This window comes from Salmo salar, unplaced genomic scaffold (genome assembly GCF_905237065.1).
Source record: "Salmo salar unplaced genomic scaffold, Ssal_v3.1, whole genome shotgun sequence".
In the NCBI taxonomy this organism is placed as follows: Eukaryota; Metazoa; Chordata; class Actinopteri; order Salmoniformes; family Salmonidae; genus Salmo; species Salmo salar.
In genome coordinates, this window is record NW_025550923.1 from 208,125 (window position 1) to 222,973 (window position 14,849).

General features: G+C 49.5%; 1 protein-coding gene and 1 long non-coding RNA gene across 2 annotated transcripts in view; one reads left to right on the top strand and one right to left on the bottom strand.

Moving 5' to 3' along the window:
- Positions 1-13,027, bottom strand: part of lemd3 (LEM domain containing 3) — a 42,582-nt gene extending 29,555 nt beyond the window's left edge. The window contains exons 1-3 of the mRNA XM_045714023.1: positions 11,418-13,027; positions 2,363-2,403; positions 1,398-1,467 (exon numbers count right to left, since the gene is read on the bottom strand). Coding sequence (XP_045569979.1) covers positions 1,398-1,467; positions 2,363-2,403; positions 11,418-12,966 — 1,660 coding nt within the window. The 5' untranslated portion in view covers positions 12,967-13,027. The remainder of the gene's footprint in view (positions 1-1,397; positions 1,468-2,362; positions 2,404-11,417) is intronic.
- Positions 13,028-14,068: 1,041 nt separating this feature from the next.
- The window catches only part of LOC106592950 (wnt inhibitory factor 1), a 63,183-nt gene continuing 62,402 nt past the window's right edge, over positions 14,069-14,849 (top strand). Inside the window, exon 1 of the long non-coding RNA XR_006768234.1 lies at positions 14,069-14,628. This is a non-coding gene — a long non-coding RNA (wnt inhibitory factor 1). The remainder of the gene's footprint in view (positions 14,629-14,849) is intronic.

Genomic DNA, 14,849 nt, shown 5'->3' on the forward strand with positions numbered 1-14,849 from the left:
TTTGTCTTGCCCATTCACCCTCTGAATGGCACACAGACACAATCCATGTCTCAGTTGTCTCAAGGCTTAAAGATCCTTATTTAACCCGTCTCCTCCCTTTCATCTACAACAGATTGAAGTGGATTTAACAAGTGAGGGATCATAGCTTTCATGGAATCACCTAGTCAGTCTGTTATGGAAAGAGTTTTGAACACTGTGTACACCCTGAGGTCTTCATTTGAAAACAACACATTCTAACTATTTAAGCATAGCACACAGCCAAGGCTGGAGGATGGAAGAGTCTCAATCAAATGTATTTATAAAGCCCTTCTTACATCAGCCGATGTCACAAAGTGCTGTACAGAAACCCAGCCTAAAACCCCAAACAGCAAGCAATGCAGGTGTAGAAGCACAGTGGCTAGGAAAAACTCCCTAGAAAGGCCAGAACCTAGGAAGAAACCTAGAGAGGAACCAGGCTATGAGGGGTGGGCCAGTCCCCTTCTGGTTGTACCAGGTAGAGATTAGAAACCTAGAGAGGAACCAGGCTCTGAGGAGAGGCCTGTCCTCTTCTGGCTGTACCAGGTAGAGATTAGAAACCTAGAGAGGAACCAGGCTCTGAGGGGTGGCCTGTCCTCTTCTGGTTGTACCAGGTAGAGATTAGAAACCTAGAGAGGAACCAGGCTCTGAGGGGTGGCCTGTCCTCTTCTGGCTGTACCAGGTAGAGATTAGAAACCTAGAGAGGAACCAGGCTCTGAGGGGTGGCCAGTCCTCTTCTGGCTGTACCAGGTAGAGATTAGAAACCTAGAGAGGAACCAGGCTCTGAGGGGTGGCCTGTCCTCTTCTGGCTGTACCAGGTAGAGATTAGAAACCTAGAGAGGAACCAGGCTCTGAGGAGAGGCCAGTCCCCTTCTGGTTGTACCAGGTAGAGATTAGAAACCTAGAGAGGAACCAGGCTCTGAGGAGAGGCCTGTCCTCTTCTGGCTGTACCAGGTAGAGATTAGAAACCTAGAGAGGAACCAGGCTCTGAGGGGTGGCCTGTCCTCTTCTGGCTGTACCAGGTAGAGATTAGAAACCTAGAGAGGAACCAGGCTCTGAGGAGTGGCCTGTCCTCTTCTGGTTGTACCAGGTAGAGATTAGAAACCTAGAGAGGAACCAGGCTCTGAGGAGAGGGCTGTCCTCTTCTGGCTGTACCAGGTAGAGATTAGAAACCTAGAGAGGAACCAGGCTCTGAGGAGTGGCCTGTCCTCTTCTGGTTGTACCAGGTAGAGATTAGAAACCTAGAGAGGAACCAGGCTCTGAGGAGAGGCCTGTCCTCTTCTGGCTGTACCAGGTAGAGATTAGAAACCTAGAGAGGAACCAGGCTCTGAGGAGAGGCCTGTCCTCTTCTGGCTACCAAAAAGTTCCTTTCTTAAACGTACCAGCAATATGAGCCAGGTGGTCGTGAAGGTTGAGCAAGAGTTTCAGAATGGTGTCTTTCTCCATCTTGTTCTGAAATCCAGAAAATATCAAGTCAATATTTTTGTCACAGTAAACAGACATCTGTCAATACAATATGTAGTGCTAAAAAGTATATTTATTAATTTAATGTACCACAGATAATTAAATATTCTTCAGGTAAATGCTCATGTGTGGCAGTATAAAATATATTGTTTCATGTAGACTTCTATATCTTTCAGTCCTTTACATTACAATTTAATCCCAGCCCCCCCTCGTAGGAGGGCCTTTTGTCATCTGGTAGGCTGTCATTATAAATAACAATTTATTCTTAACTGACTTGTCTAGTTAAATAAAAGGATCAATTAAATAAAAATAAACAATATCACTGTATTTGCTAGCAGGGCCTCAAACCAACTTTTTGGTCAACTAATCACTGTGGCAGGTAGATAAAAGAAAATATCAACCAGCCACTCAGATTTTCCGCCAAAATTACACAAGAAAAAAAATAGTTAAGCTTTAAAGTTCATTAAAACAATAAATATATGACTAATCAGACAGTGGTGTATTGCTTAATTTCATGAAATATTTTGTGACTATACTAAAATATCATGTAACCTGCCCCTTTAAGGTTGGGAGGTTACCGCGGTAACGTCACCAGAGTCATGTTTGTTGCCAGCGGGTAGTGGGAGCACCGTTTCGTAAGGGCCCAGAATGCAGTGGGCGCGGCGTGTAGTGGGAGGGAGCATCGTGTAGTGGGAGGGAGCATCGTGTAGTGGGAGGGAGCACCGGGTAGTGGGAGGGAGCACCGGGTAGTGGGAGCACCGTTTCGTAAGGGCCCAGAATGCAGTGGGCGGTCTGCAGATGTTCATGTTTGGTCCTGATTGCTAGACTGCGACACAAACTCAGCCTTTAGACAAGGCCCAAAATTATAAGAAAATATACTTACATAAGAACTGTCAAACTCGCTGCCAAACGGGTGGTTCTTAACTGAGGAAAGAACAAAAATACAGACATTATAATCCAACCACGCCCCTTTAATCCAACCACTTGAAACACAGGGGACAATAATGACAGACAGTAAATGAATACATCACAGATATATGTTCTTTCATAACCTAGTGTAGTTACCCTAGTGTAGGCCGACATTGTAAATAAGAATTTGTTTTTAACTGACTTGCCTAGTTAAATTAAGGCTAAATAAAACATAAAGAGCGAGGGTTGAGGAGAGAGAGGAGCAGACGGTCACAGTGAGGGTTGAGGAGAGAGAAGAGCAGACGGTCACAGTGAGGGTTGAGGAGAGAGAAGAGCAGACGGTCACAGTGAGGGTTGAGGAGAGAGAAGAGCAGACGGTCACAGTGAGGGTTGAGGAGAGAGAAGAGCAGACGGTCACAGTGAGGGTTGAGGAGAGAGAAGAGCAGACGGTCACAGTGAGGAGAGAGAGGAGCAGACGGTCACAGTGAGGGTTGAGGAGAGAGAGGAGCAGACGGTCACAGTGAGGAGAGAGGAGAGAGAAGAGCAGACGGTCACAGTGAGGGTTGAGGAGAGAGAAGAGCAGACGGTCACAGTGAGGAGAGAGAGGAGCAGACGGTCACAGTGAGGAGAGAGAAGAGCAGACGGTCACAGTGAGGAGAGAGAGGAGCAGACGGTCACAGTGAGGGTTGAGGAGAGAGAAGAGCAGACGGTCACAGTGAGGAGAGAGAAGAGCAGACGGTCACAGTGAGGGTTGAGGAGAGAGAAGAGCAGACGGTCACAGTGAGGGTTGAGGAGAGAGAAGAGCAGACGGTCACAGTGAGGGTTGAGGAGAGAGAAGAGCAGACGGTCACAGCGAGGAGAGAGAAGAGCAGACGGTCACAGCGAGGAGAGAGAAGAGCAGACGGTCACAGCGAGGAGAGAGAAGAGCAGACGGTCACAGTGAGGGTTGAGGAGAGAGAAGAGCAGACGGTCACAGTGAGGGTTGAGGAGAGAGAAGAGCAGACGGTCACAGTGAGGGTTGAGGAGAGAGAAGAGCAGACGGTCACAGTGAGGGTTGAGGAGAGAGAAGAGCAGACGGTCACAGTGAGGGTTGAGGAGAGAGAAGAGCAGACGGTCACAGTGAGGGTTGAGGAGAGAGAAGAGCAGACGGTCACAGTGAGGGGTTGAGGAGAGAGAAGAGCAGACGGTCACAGTGAGGGTTGAGGAGAGAGAAGAGCAGACGGTCACAGTGAGGGTTGAGGAGAGAGAAGAGCAGACGGTCACAGTGAGGAGAGAGAGGAGCAGACGGTCACAGTGAGGAGAGAGAGGAGCAGACGGTCACAGTGAGGGTTGAGGAGAGAGAGGAGCAGACGGTCACAGTGAGGAGAGAGGAGAGAGAAGAGCAGACGGTCACAGTGAGGGTTGAGGAGAGAGAAGAGCAGACGGTCACAGTGAGGGTTGAGGAGAGAGAAGAGCAGACGGTCACAGTGAGGGTTGAGGAGAGAGAAGAGCAGACGGTCACAGTGAGGGTTGAGGAGAGAGAAGAGCAGACGGTCACAGTGAGGAGAGAGAAGGAGCAGACGGTCACAGTGAGGGTTGAGGAGAGAGAAGAGCAGACGGTCACAGTGAGGGTTGAGGAGAGAGAAGAGCAGACGGTCACAGTGAGGGTTGAGGAGAGAGAAGAGCAGACGGTCACAGTGAGGGTTGAGGAGAGAGAAGAGCAGACGGTCACAGTGAGGGTTGAGGAGAGAGAAGAGCAGACGGTCACAGTGAGGGTTGAGGAGAGAGAAGAGCAGACGGTCACAGTGAGGAGAGAGAAGAGCAGACGGTCACAGCGAGGAGAGAGAGAAGAGCAGACGGTCACAGCGAGGAGAGAGAAGAGCAGACGGTCACAGTGAGGGTTGAGGAGAGAGAAGAGCAGACGGTCACAGTGAGGGTTGAGGAGAGAGAAGAGCAGACGGTCACAGTGAGGGTTGAGGAGAGAGAAGAGCAGACGGTCACAGTGAGGGTTGAGGAGAGAGAAGAGCAGACGGTCACAGTGAGGGTTGAGGAGAGAGAAGAGCAGACGGTCACAGTGAGGGGTTGAGGAGAGAGAAGAGCAGACGGTCACAGTGAGGGAGAGAGGAAGAGCAGACGGTCACAGTGAGGGTTGAGGAGAGAGAAGAGCAGACGGTCACAGTGAGGGTTGAGGAGAGAGAAGAGCAGACGGTCACAGCGAGGAGAGAGAAGAGCAGACGGTCACAGTGAGGGTTGAGGAGAGAGAAGAGCAGACGGTCACAGCGAGGAGGAGAGAGAAGAGCAGACGGTCACAGTGAGGGTTGAGGAGAGAGAAGAGCAGACGGTCACAGTGAGGGTTGAGGAGAGAGAAGAGCAGACGGTCACAGTGAGGGTTGAGGAGAGAGAAGAGCAGACGGTCACAGTGAGGGTTGAGGAGAGAGAAGAGCAGACGGTCACAGTGAGGGTTGAGGAGAGAGAAGAGCAGACGGTCACAGTGAGGGTTGAGGAGAGAGAAGAGCAGACGGTCACAGTGAGGGTTGAGGAGAGAGAAGAGCAGACGGTCACAGTGAGGGTTGAGGAGAGAGAAGAGCAGACGGTCACAGTGAGGGTTGAGGAGAGAGAAGAGCAGACGGTCACAGTGAGGGTTGAGGAGAGAGAAGAGCAGACGGTCACAGTGAGGGTTGAGGAGAGAGAAGAGCAGACGGTCACAGTGAGGGTTGAGGAGAGAGAAGAGCAGACGGTCACAGTGAGGGTTGAGGAGAGAGAAGAGCAGACGGTCACAGTGAGGGTTGAGGAGAGAGAAGAGCAGACGGTCACAGTGAGGGTTGAGGAGAGAGAAGAGCAGACGGTCACAGTGAGGGTTGAGGACAGAGAAGAGCAGACGGTCACAGTGAGGGTTGAGGAGAGAGAAGAGCAGACGGTCACAGTGAGGGTTGAGGAGAGAGAAGAGCAGACGGTCACAGTGAGGGTTGAGGAGAGAGAAGAGCAGACGGTCGCGTCACAGTGAGTCACTGTCTGAACATGAGGTTGGATGCAGACCAACATTAGCAGGGCTGTGGTGAGCTAGTGAGTGTGAGCATTGTACACACACACACACACACACACACACACACACACACACACACACACACACACACACACACACACACACACACACACACACACACACACACACACACACACACACACACACACACACACACACACCTGCAGAGGATGAGCTGTATGCTTGGCACACAGTCACAGACATTTTATTATCTTAAAACATTCATTGAAGTAGTAGGCGTTACATTAATACAGTCTATGATTAACACATCAACAACGTTACAGACTGTAGCCAATGGGGTCTGTCCATAATGGCCCTCTATTCCCTACGTAGTGCACTACTTTAGAACAGGGCCCATTGGGGACACGACCCTATATGATTCATACCAAATTCATATGATTCATACTTGAGGTCGACCCATTTAATTTCAATGGGGTCAACTGAGAGCTCTGGGCGTCTGCAGTTCAAACACCATTTCGCAATTTGCATTGTTTTATATCTATTTGCTTGGCAGAGCCCTTCACTCTGTGGATGATTTGCATGGCTTAAAATACATTCATCAGTCAACTACCAGCAGACTGGTCCGGCCTGCTGAAGTGAAGAGCTTCTATTTATCAGGCTGCAGGACACGGACAGGAGGGAGATGGAGGAACCTAGCTAGTGTCTAATCCAACAGGGACAGGAGGGAGATGGAGGAACCTAGCTAGTGTCTAATCCAACAGGGACAGGAGAGATGGAGACTAGCTAGTGTCTAATCCAACAGGAGGGAGATGGAGGAACCTAGCTAGTGTCTAATCCAACAGGGACAGGAGGGAGATGGAGGAACCTAGCTAGTGTCTAATCCAACAGGAGGGAGCTGGAGGAACCTAGCTAGTGTCTAATCCAACAGGGACAGGAGGGAGATGGAGGACCCTAGCTAGTGTCTAATCCAACAGGGACAGGAGGGAGATGGAGGAACCTAGCTAGTGTCTAATCCAACAGGGACAGGAGGGAGATGGAGGAACCTAGCTAGTGTCTAATCCAACAGGAGGGAGATGGAGGAACCTAGCTAGTGTCTAATCCAACAGGAGGGAGATGGAGGAACCTAGCTAGTGTCTAATCCAACAGGAGGGAGCTGGAGGACCCTAGCTAGTGTCTAATCCAACAGGAGGGGGAGATGGAGGAACCTAGCTAGTGTCTAATCCAACAGGGAAGGGGGAGATGGAGGAACCTAGCTAGTGTCTAATCCAACAGGAGGGAGATGGAGGAACCTAGCTAGTGTCTAATCCAACAGGAGGGGAGATGGAGGAACCTAGCTAGTGTCTAATCCAACAGGGACAGGAGGGAGATGGAGGAACCTAGCTAGTGTCTAATCCAGGACAGGAGGGAGATGGAGGAACCTAGCTAGTGTCTAATCCAACAGGAGGGAGATGGAGGAACCTAGCTAGTGTCTAATCCAGACAGGAGGGAGATGGAGGAACCTAGCTAGTGTCTAATCCAACAGGAGGGAGATGGAGGAACCTAGCTAGTGTCTAATCCAACAGGAGGGAGATGGAGGAACCTAGCTAGTGTCTAATCCAACAGGAGGGAGATGGAGGAACCTAGCTAGTGTCTAATCCAACAGGAGGGAGATGGAGGAACCTAGCTAGTGTCTAATCCAACAGGAGGGGAGATGGAGGAACCTAGCTAGTGTCTAATCCAACAGGAGGGAGATGGAGGAACCTAGCTAGTGTCTAATCCAACAGGAGGGAGATGGAGGAACCTAGCTAGTGTCTAATCCAACAGGGGGGAGATGGAGGAACCTAGCTAGTGTCTAATCCAACAGGAGGGAGATGGAGGAACCTAGCTAGTGTCTAATCCAACAGGGACAGAGGGAGATGGAGGAACCTAGCTAGTGTCTAATCCAACAGGAGGGAGATGGAGGAACCTAGCTAGTGTCTAATCCAACAGGGACAGGAGGGAGATAGAGGAACCTAGCTAGTGTCTAATCCAACAGGGACAGGAGGGAGATGGAGGAACCTAGCTAGTGTCTAATCCAACAGGGACAGGAGGGAGATGGAGGAACCTAGCTAGTGTCTAATCCAACAGGGACAGGAGGGAGATGGAGGAACCTAGCTAGTGTCTAATCCAACAGGGACAGGAGGGAGCTGGAGGAACCTAGCTAGTGTCTAATCCAACAGGAGGGAGATGGAGGAACCTAGCTAGTGTCTAATCCAACAGGAGGGAGATGGAGGAACCTAGCTAGTGTCTAATCCAACAGGAGGGAGCTGGAGGACCCTAGCTAGTGTCTAATCCAACAGGGACAGGAGGGAGATGGAGGAACCTAGCTAGTGTCTAATCCAACAGGGACAGGAGGGAGATGGAGGAACCTAGCTTGTGTCTAATCCAACAGGAGGGAGATGGAGGAACCTAGCTAGTGTCTAATCCAACAGGGACAGGAGGGAGATGGAGGAACCTAGCTAGTGTCTAATCCAACAGGGACAGGAGGGAGATGGAGGAACCTAGCTAGTGTCTAATCCAACAGGAGGGAGATGGAGGAACCTAGCTAGTGTCTAATCCAACAGGAGGGAGATGGAGGAACCTAGCTAGTGTCTAATCCAACAGGAGGGAGATGGAGGAACCTAGCTAGTGTCTAATCCAACAGGAGGGAGATGGAGGAACCTAGCTAGTGTCTAATCCAACAGGAGGGAGATGGAGGAACCTAGCTAGTGTCTAATCCAACAGGGACAGGAGGGAGCTGGAGGACCCTAGCTAGTGTCTAATCCAACAGGACGGAGATGGAGGAACCTAGCTAGTGTCTAATCCAACAGGAGGGAGATGGAGAAACCTAGCTAGTGTCTAATCCAACAGGGACAGGAGGGAGATGGAGGAACCTAGCTAGTGTCTAATCCAACAGGGACAGAGGGAGATGGAGGAACCTAGCTAGTGTCTAATCCAACAGGAGGGAGATGGAGGAACCTAGCTAGTGTCTAATCCAACAGGGACAGGAGGGAGATAGAGGAACCTAGCTAGTGTCTAATCCAACAGGGACAGGAGGGAGATGGAGGAACCTAGCTAGTGTCTAATCCAACAGGGACAGGAGGGAGATGGAGGAACCTAGCTAGTGTCTAATCCAACAGGGACAGGAGGGAGATGGAGGAACCTAGCTAGTGTCTAATCCAACAGGGACAGGAGGGAGATGGAGGAACCTAGCTAGTGTCTAATCCAACAGGGACAGGAGGGAGCTGGAGGACCCTAGCTAGTGTCTAATCCAACAGGAGGGAGCTGGAGGAACCTAGCTAGTGTCTAATCCAACAGGAGGGAGATGGAGGAACCTAGCTAGTGTCTAATCCAACAGGAGGGAGATGGAGGAACCTAGCTAGTGTCTAATCCAACAGGAGGGAGATGGAGGAACCTAGCTAGTGTCTAATCCAACAGGAGGGAGATGGAGGAACCTAGCTAGTGTCTAATCCAACAGGGACAGGAGGGAGATGGAGGAACCTAGCTAGTGTCTAATCCAACAGGAGGGAGATGGAGGAACCTAGCTAGTGTCTAATCCAACAGGAGGATAGCTAGTGTCTAATCCAACAGGGACAGGAGGGAGATGGAGGAACCTAGCTAGTGTCTAATCCAACAGGGACAGGAGGGAGATGGAGGAACCTAGCTAGTGTCTAATCCAACAGGAGGGAGATGGAGGAACCTAGCTAGTGTCTAATCCAACAGGAGGGAGATGGAGGAACCTAGCTAGTGTCTAATCCAACAGGAGGGAGATGGAGGAACCTAGCTAGTGTCTAATCCAACAGGAGGGAGATGGAGGAACCTAGCTAGTGTCTAATCCAACAGGAGGATAGCTAGTGTCTAATCCAACAGGGACAGGAGGGAGATGGAGGAACCTAGCTAGTGTCTAATCCAACAGGGACAGGAGGGAGATGGAGGAACCTAGCTAGTGTCTAATCCAACAGGAGGGAGATGGAGGAACCTAGCTAGTGTCTAATCCAACAGGAGGGAGATGGAGGAACCTAGCTAGTGTCTAATCCAACACCCTGTTTTTCTACTGCCTGTTGCCCCTACTAAGACAGCAGTAAGTCTGGTTGGGGTGTGTGTGTCCTATACAGGGAAATCACTGGTTACTATGTACACCCTGCTCTGCTCCTCAAATGTACAAACATTTGAGTCATTTAGCAGACACTCATGTAAATCTCTCTGGACAGGAGCAATTAGGATTAAGTGACTTGCTCAAGGGCACAAACAGATTTTTCCACCTAGTTGCCTTGGGGATTCGAACCAGTGACCTTTCGCTTACTGGCCCAATGCTCTTAACAGCTAGGCTACCTGCCGCTGGCACACTATTCCCTATGTTAGACCAGGGCCCGTAGGGAATAGTGTGACATTTGGAAGCAATCCCAGCTCCCTGCTCTGGCCTGCCCCAGTCTCCGCTCCCCCCCGGCCTGCCCCAGTCTCCGATTCCCCCCCGGCCTGCCCCAGTCTCCGATTCCCCCCCGGCCTGCCCCAGTCTCCGATTCCCCCCCGGCCTGCCCCAGTCTCCGATTCCCCCCCGGCCTGCCCCAGTCTCCGATTCCCCCGGCCTGCCCCAGTCTCCGTTCCCCCGGCCTGCCCCAGTCTCCGATCCCCCCGGCCTGCCCCAGTCTCCGTTCCCCCCCGGCCTGCCCCAGTCTCCGCTCCGGCCTGCCCCAGTCTCCGCTCCGGCCTGCCCCAGTCTCCGCTCCGGCCTGCCCCAGTCTCCGCTCCGGCCTGCCCCAGTCTCCGCTGTGATCTGACACCACCACTATCTGTCTCAGACACCTTCCATTATTCAACACTTCCTCACTTGCCCTCCCCACATGAAATGCTTCCTATACAGAGAGCCTGTAGTGAACGGTTTAATTATAAGGCATGAATTATAGGCATGAATTTGTGTAAAATACACACTGGTTGGGGTATATATATATATATATATATATGTATGTATGTAGCCAATCCCTTCAAACCACACCAAGTCAGGACCCTGTTTTTATCTAAGAAGGTGAACTGAGAAACTACCTGCACTGTAAAATGCTGCTGAACAGGTTATTGAATATTTCATGTGTTTTGTGGCTTTGACAGCACTCACTGGTGCAGTACTGAGGTAGCATAAGTGTAGCTGCAGTGACCTGGCAGGCATAGGCATCTTACCTGCTGATTTGGCTAATGCTAGTCATTTGCTTAGGTCTATAGGTTTAATAGCTCACAGTAAATACTACAGTATCTGTATTAAGGCTTTAATAGAGTCATTTCTATGAGCATACTCTGAAGCACACACAGTGGGGTTGAACGAGCTAGTGGCTGATAGTTAGCTATGGAAGCCAACGGGTGGAGGGAGCTATCTGTGTTGACATGCTAAAACGTCTGCTGTACCCTCCATAAAGAAGAAGTGTCCCTCTATGTAGAATGATGATGTAGGACTTCCTGTCTCTGAAGGTGTGAATGGCTGAGAAGGGTGGAGGGGGTCAACCGTTAAGCCTGCTTCCTTACACACCAAATTAGTCCTATGAAATCATCGTTTTTAGGCCTAAACGTTTAGGTTCCCTGTGGCGATTTTCTGCCAAGAGGCAAATAACAGATTTTGATGTCAGACAACGAGTGACTCTGTGCAGAATACAAAAAAACGCATCATGTACTGTAGTGTAAAGGGTATAGATGTTACATCTCTTCTTATCGTCTCCTCCCTGAATTAAAAATGGATCCATTTCAAAATATGTGAGTAGCAATTTAAAACTTCTGTTGAGATTGTTTTCATATTACAAATGTCCACAAGGCTAAAAAGTCTGGCCATCCTATGTATAAAGCAGTATCTAGATAGTCACTAATATTACTAAATACCTGGGCTGGTTAGCAATCACTTTTAAATGTTGATATTATACTGCAATTTGGAAGCAAACTGAAGCTTTATATAATGCTACAATTGAACAGTAAACCTAACCACAGAATGATGGATTGGATTGGATTGAGAGACAAAACACTACTAGCTAACTATGTTTAGGAAGTTACATTTACTAGGCTGGATACTTACTGACAACATCGACCTCAGAGGCTCCAGATCCCCTCATCCGGAGATACATGAGGCCGAGCAGGAGGAAGAACAGGCAGGCCGCCATGAGCAAGAACATGGACAGGTAGTGGGCGCTGAACCCCCAACCACCGGTGGACGACCCCACCTCCTCCCGCTTGAATTGCTGGAGCAGCTCATCCTCCGGCACCGTGTGCTTCTGCTTGAGACTCGACTGGCTGTAGGCATGGTTGGGACCGCTATGATTTGAATGGTTGGGTCGGTAAGTAGCGGATAGAGTGTTGTAGTTGGAGAATCGAGGTCTCAGGCCGATGCTGAATCGGCTGCTGCTGCTGCTGCTAGTGGCGCCATCCCCGCTGTCGGTGTGGTTTTTATTGTAGGCGGAGGACGGGGAATTGTTGCCGCTGCTTTCCCCGGGGCTGCCGCGGTCGCTCCCCCCAGTCACAGCCGACACGTACATGGTCCCCCTGTGGTAATGGCGTCGCAGCAAGCTCCCGCTCAGGGACGATTCGCCGGGCACTCGCTTCTTTCCCTCTTCATCATCCTCTTCCTCCCCCCGGCCTCCCATCATGTCTAGTCGACTCCTACTAGCGCCAGGCGTGTCATTCAGCCTGATTGCCATGCCTGTAGTCGTTTCCTGGCCGCTCTCTGACCCCCTGGCACTTCTGTGGGGAGACGGCTTGGAGGAGTGACTCCGTCTGGAGTAGTGTTGCTGTAAGTGCCGGTCTCGTTGACGGTCCTGCCCATATGTTATCCCACCTTCTTCCTCTTCCTCCTCTTCCGAATCCGAGTAATCCCCGACTAGCTTACTACTGGTGTTCAGTGAGTAAGACGCCCTGTTCCCATTCAGAGACCGACTGTCTCTTTCCGTCTCCCCCTGAAAATCGCCTTCCTCTTCGGGCTCTTCGTCGTAACCCTTCACTTCCGCGGGCCGCGAGTCCTCGAGGCTCGATTTTCCCCGGTCCACCCAGCCGAGAGAACCGGGTCCGCTTCTCCTCCCCTCCAGCAGCCCAGCGGGAGAGGAGTTGTTTCTGCTGGTACTCACAGCGACTCCCAGGCTCTTTCGAGTGGCGGTGGCAGCTCCCGTTGTAGGCCTGATCTGCTGTTGTTGTTGTTGGTGGTACGCGGAGCCTCGGTCTCTCCTGCCGCTGTGGTTCGCTCCTCGTTTTTTCTTCGGGTCTTCCACGTCCGATTCGTCCGAGCTAAAACCCAATACGAACTTCCCCGCTCCACCAGTTCTCTTTTCGTTTAGGACCGGTCGACCACCGGGGCTACGACTGCTAGTGCTCAGGTGCGTGACGTCATTGCTAGCTGGCCTGGCTCCCGCCGCTGTGTAACTGCTGTTACCACCGCCGCTACTGTTGTTGATGCTGCCGCCACTGTTTCGGGTTTTCCCCGCCCTGGTTCCTTTCTGTTGTTGTTGTTCCTCACGTAGTTTCTTTAGTTTTTTCAAATAAACCGGTCTCGTGTTCTCAGAGACCGGGCCTGGAGTGAATCCAAAGCTCTTTAACTCAGAGAAAAGCTCTTCGTCCGTTAGCTGCGCCGTCGCCATCTTTGCTCGGGAAAAAAACCTCAAAGCTGTGACGGAAGTGACGAACAAATAGCAGACCCAGACAGGAAGAAAGAAAAAAGTTCTCCTCAGTAAGTCAGCTGTCTACAGGCAGGGGGCAGGCGTCTGACCTGCTAGAAGAACAGTCACCTACAAATACTTGGTTCTATCTAGTGTCTGACACAATTGTAAATGCGTCGTTTTACAAACACATTGTTATATATGAATATTGATTTTTGGAGGTTTACCTCGTAGTGGAGTCTAAAGGTTGATCCAATCAAATACATGGTTGGTGACAGCCGCATCTAGCTACTGTAGATTCGATGTGTGTTTAGTCACGTACTCAGGGTCGCTGGTGTAGTTGCAGTGTACAGTGAAATACTTCAGCGCCGAGCTCCAACAGTCCGTCATTCCTGTAATAGTCTATAGGAATCTAGAGTCTATTATTTATTGTCTTCTGTGAGTACTGTAGACTGTTTTTGCATAAACCACCTAACGGTATGGTAAAAGGCCTAGTACATGTTTAAAAAAAAAAATATTACACCTTTATTTAACTAGGCAAGTCATTAATTAATGAAAAATATAATAAAAACGAATGAAAACAAAATCATTTTATACTCAGTGTAGCCTATGGCATTTGTTCTTTGGTAATCTAGTGATATTGATTTGAAATATTTAATCATGAAAAACACCAATTCTCATTGACAAAACTCTGTTGGAATGTAATAAAATAACACATGTCTGGCATTTCTGCATTTCTCGCCCGTTTCCACTCTAATACCTCAGACGAGTACCATCCTTCAGAATATGGGCACCAGGTGACATACCACAATCTGAAGTGTTTATCTTGGAGAGTTTATGGGCCTTATAAGACAAAGACCACACAGGAAGATGATTTGTCTTGAAGCCCCCATCCCTCCCCCCTTTTCCTCTTCCTATTCTGGAGGCTTGAATTGAGTCAATGCAACAAACACATTTTTGTTTTATGAGAATAGGTCCGCTAGCTACATCATGCAATTCTCATCACCATGTTAATATTTTGTAGGCTATAATTTATAATGATTGTTATGTTTTTTTTTTACTGGGATTCATCAGAAAAACGGATGTGTGGGTAAAATGTTTTTTTTTTAAATCAGGGATAGATTAGACCACTACTCAGACCAATAAAAAAGTATTTATAGTGCCAGTTGTTTGGCACCATGTTACGCCATTTACTTCCTACCCCATTAATCAATAGGCAGGCATAGCCTAACTAAATGTGCACCAACTCTTTACTTCCCATGTCCCACTGCGCCACCGTGTGACCACACATCCTCCCTGCAGCGCCCGCTGTGTACAAGTAGCTTGCGACGTAACGCAGGCGTCTCACTGTCAATGAAAGAGGCTCACTCACAGCATACCAGACTTGAGTACAGTGGCTAACCCAGCATACACAGACACACAATTTAACTACGAGGAGACCGAACGGATATACATTTGCAATTTAAAGGGTTAGATTTGAGAGGCTGCAACTCAGGATGGCTACCGAGACAGCCTCAGTTTTTCTGTCCCCCATCAAAACGTGCTTTCTTCTACTTTTGGGTGGTTTGATGTCCAAAGCTGCGCAGGAGCAGCAGGGAAGTTTGTACATGTGGATTGATGCCAACCAAGCCAGAATCCTAATTGGTAAGTAGCGTTTATTTTTCAATTAATCCAATGTTACAGTGTCACTTGAATTATCATAAATGTGCATAGAAAAGATGGGTTGTAACTTGAACTTTAAAGGGGTGAGTTCCATACACTGTGAGCCCTATTATATTGGACCGAGTTAAACTTTGTAGGCACCCATGCGCTTTCGCATGTGTTTTAAATGCTCTGGTTGAAATGTCAGTGTGTGTTATTGTGCA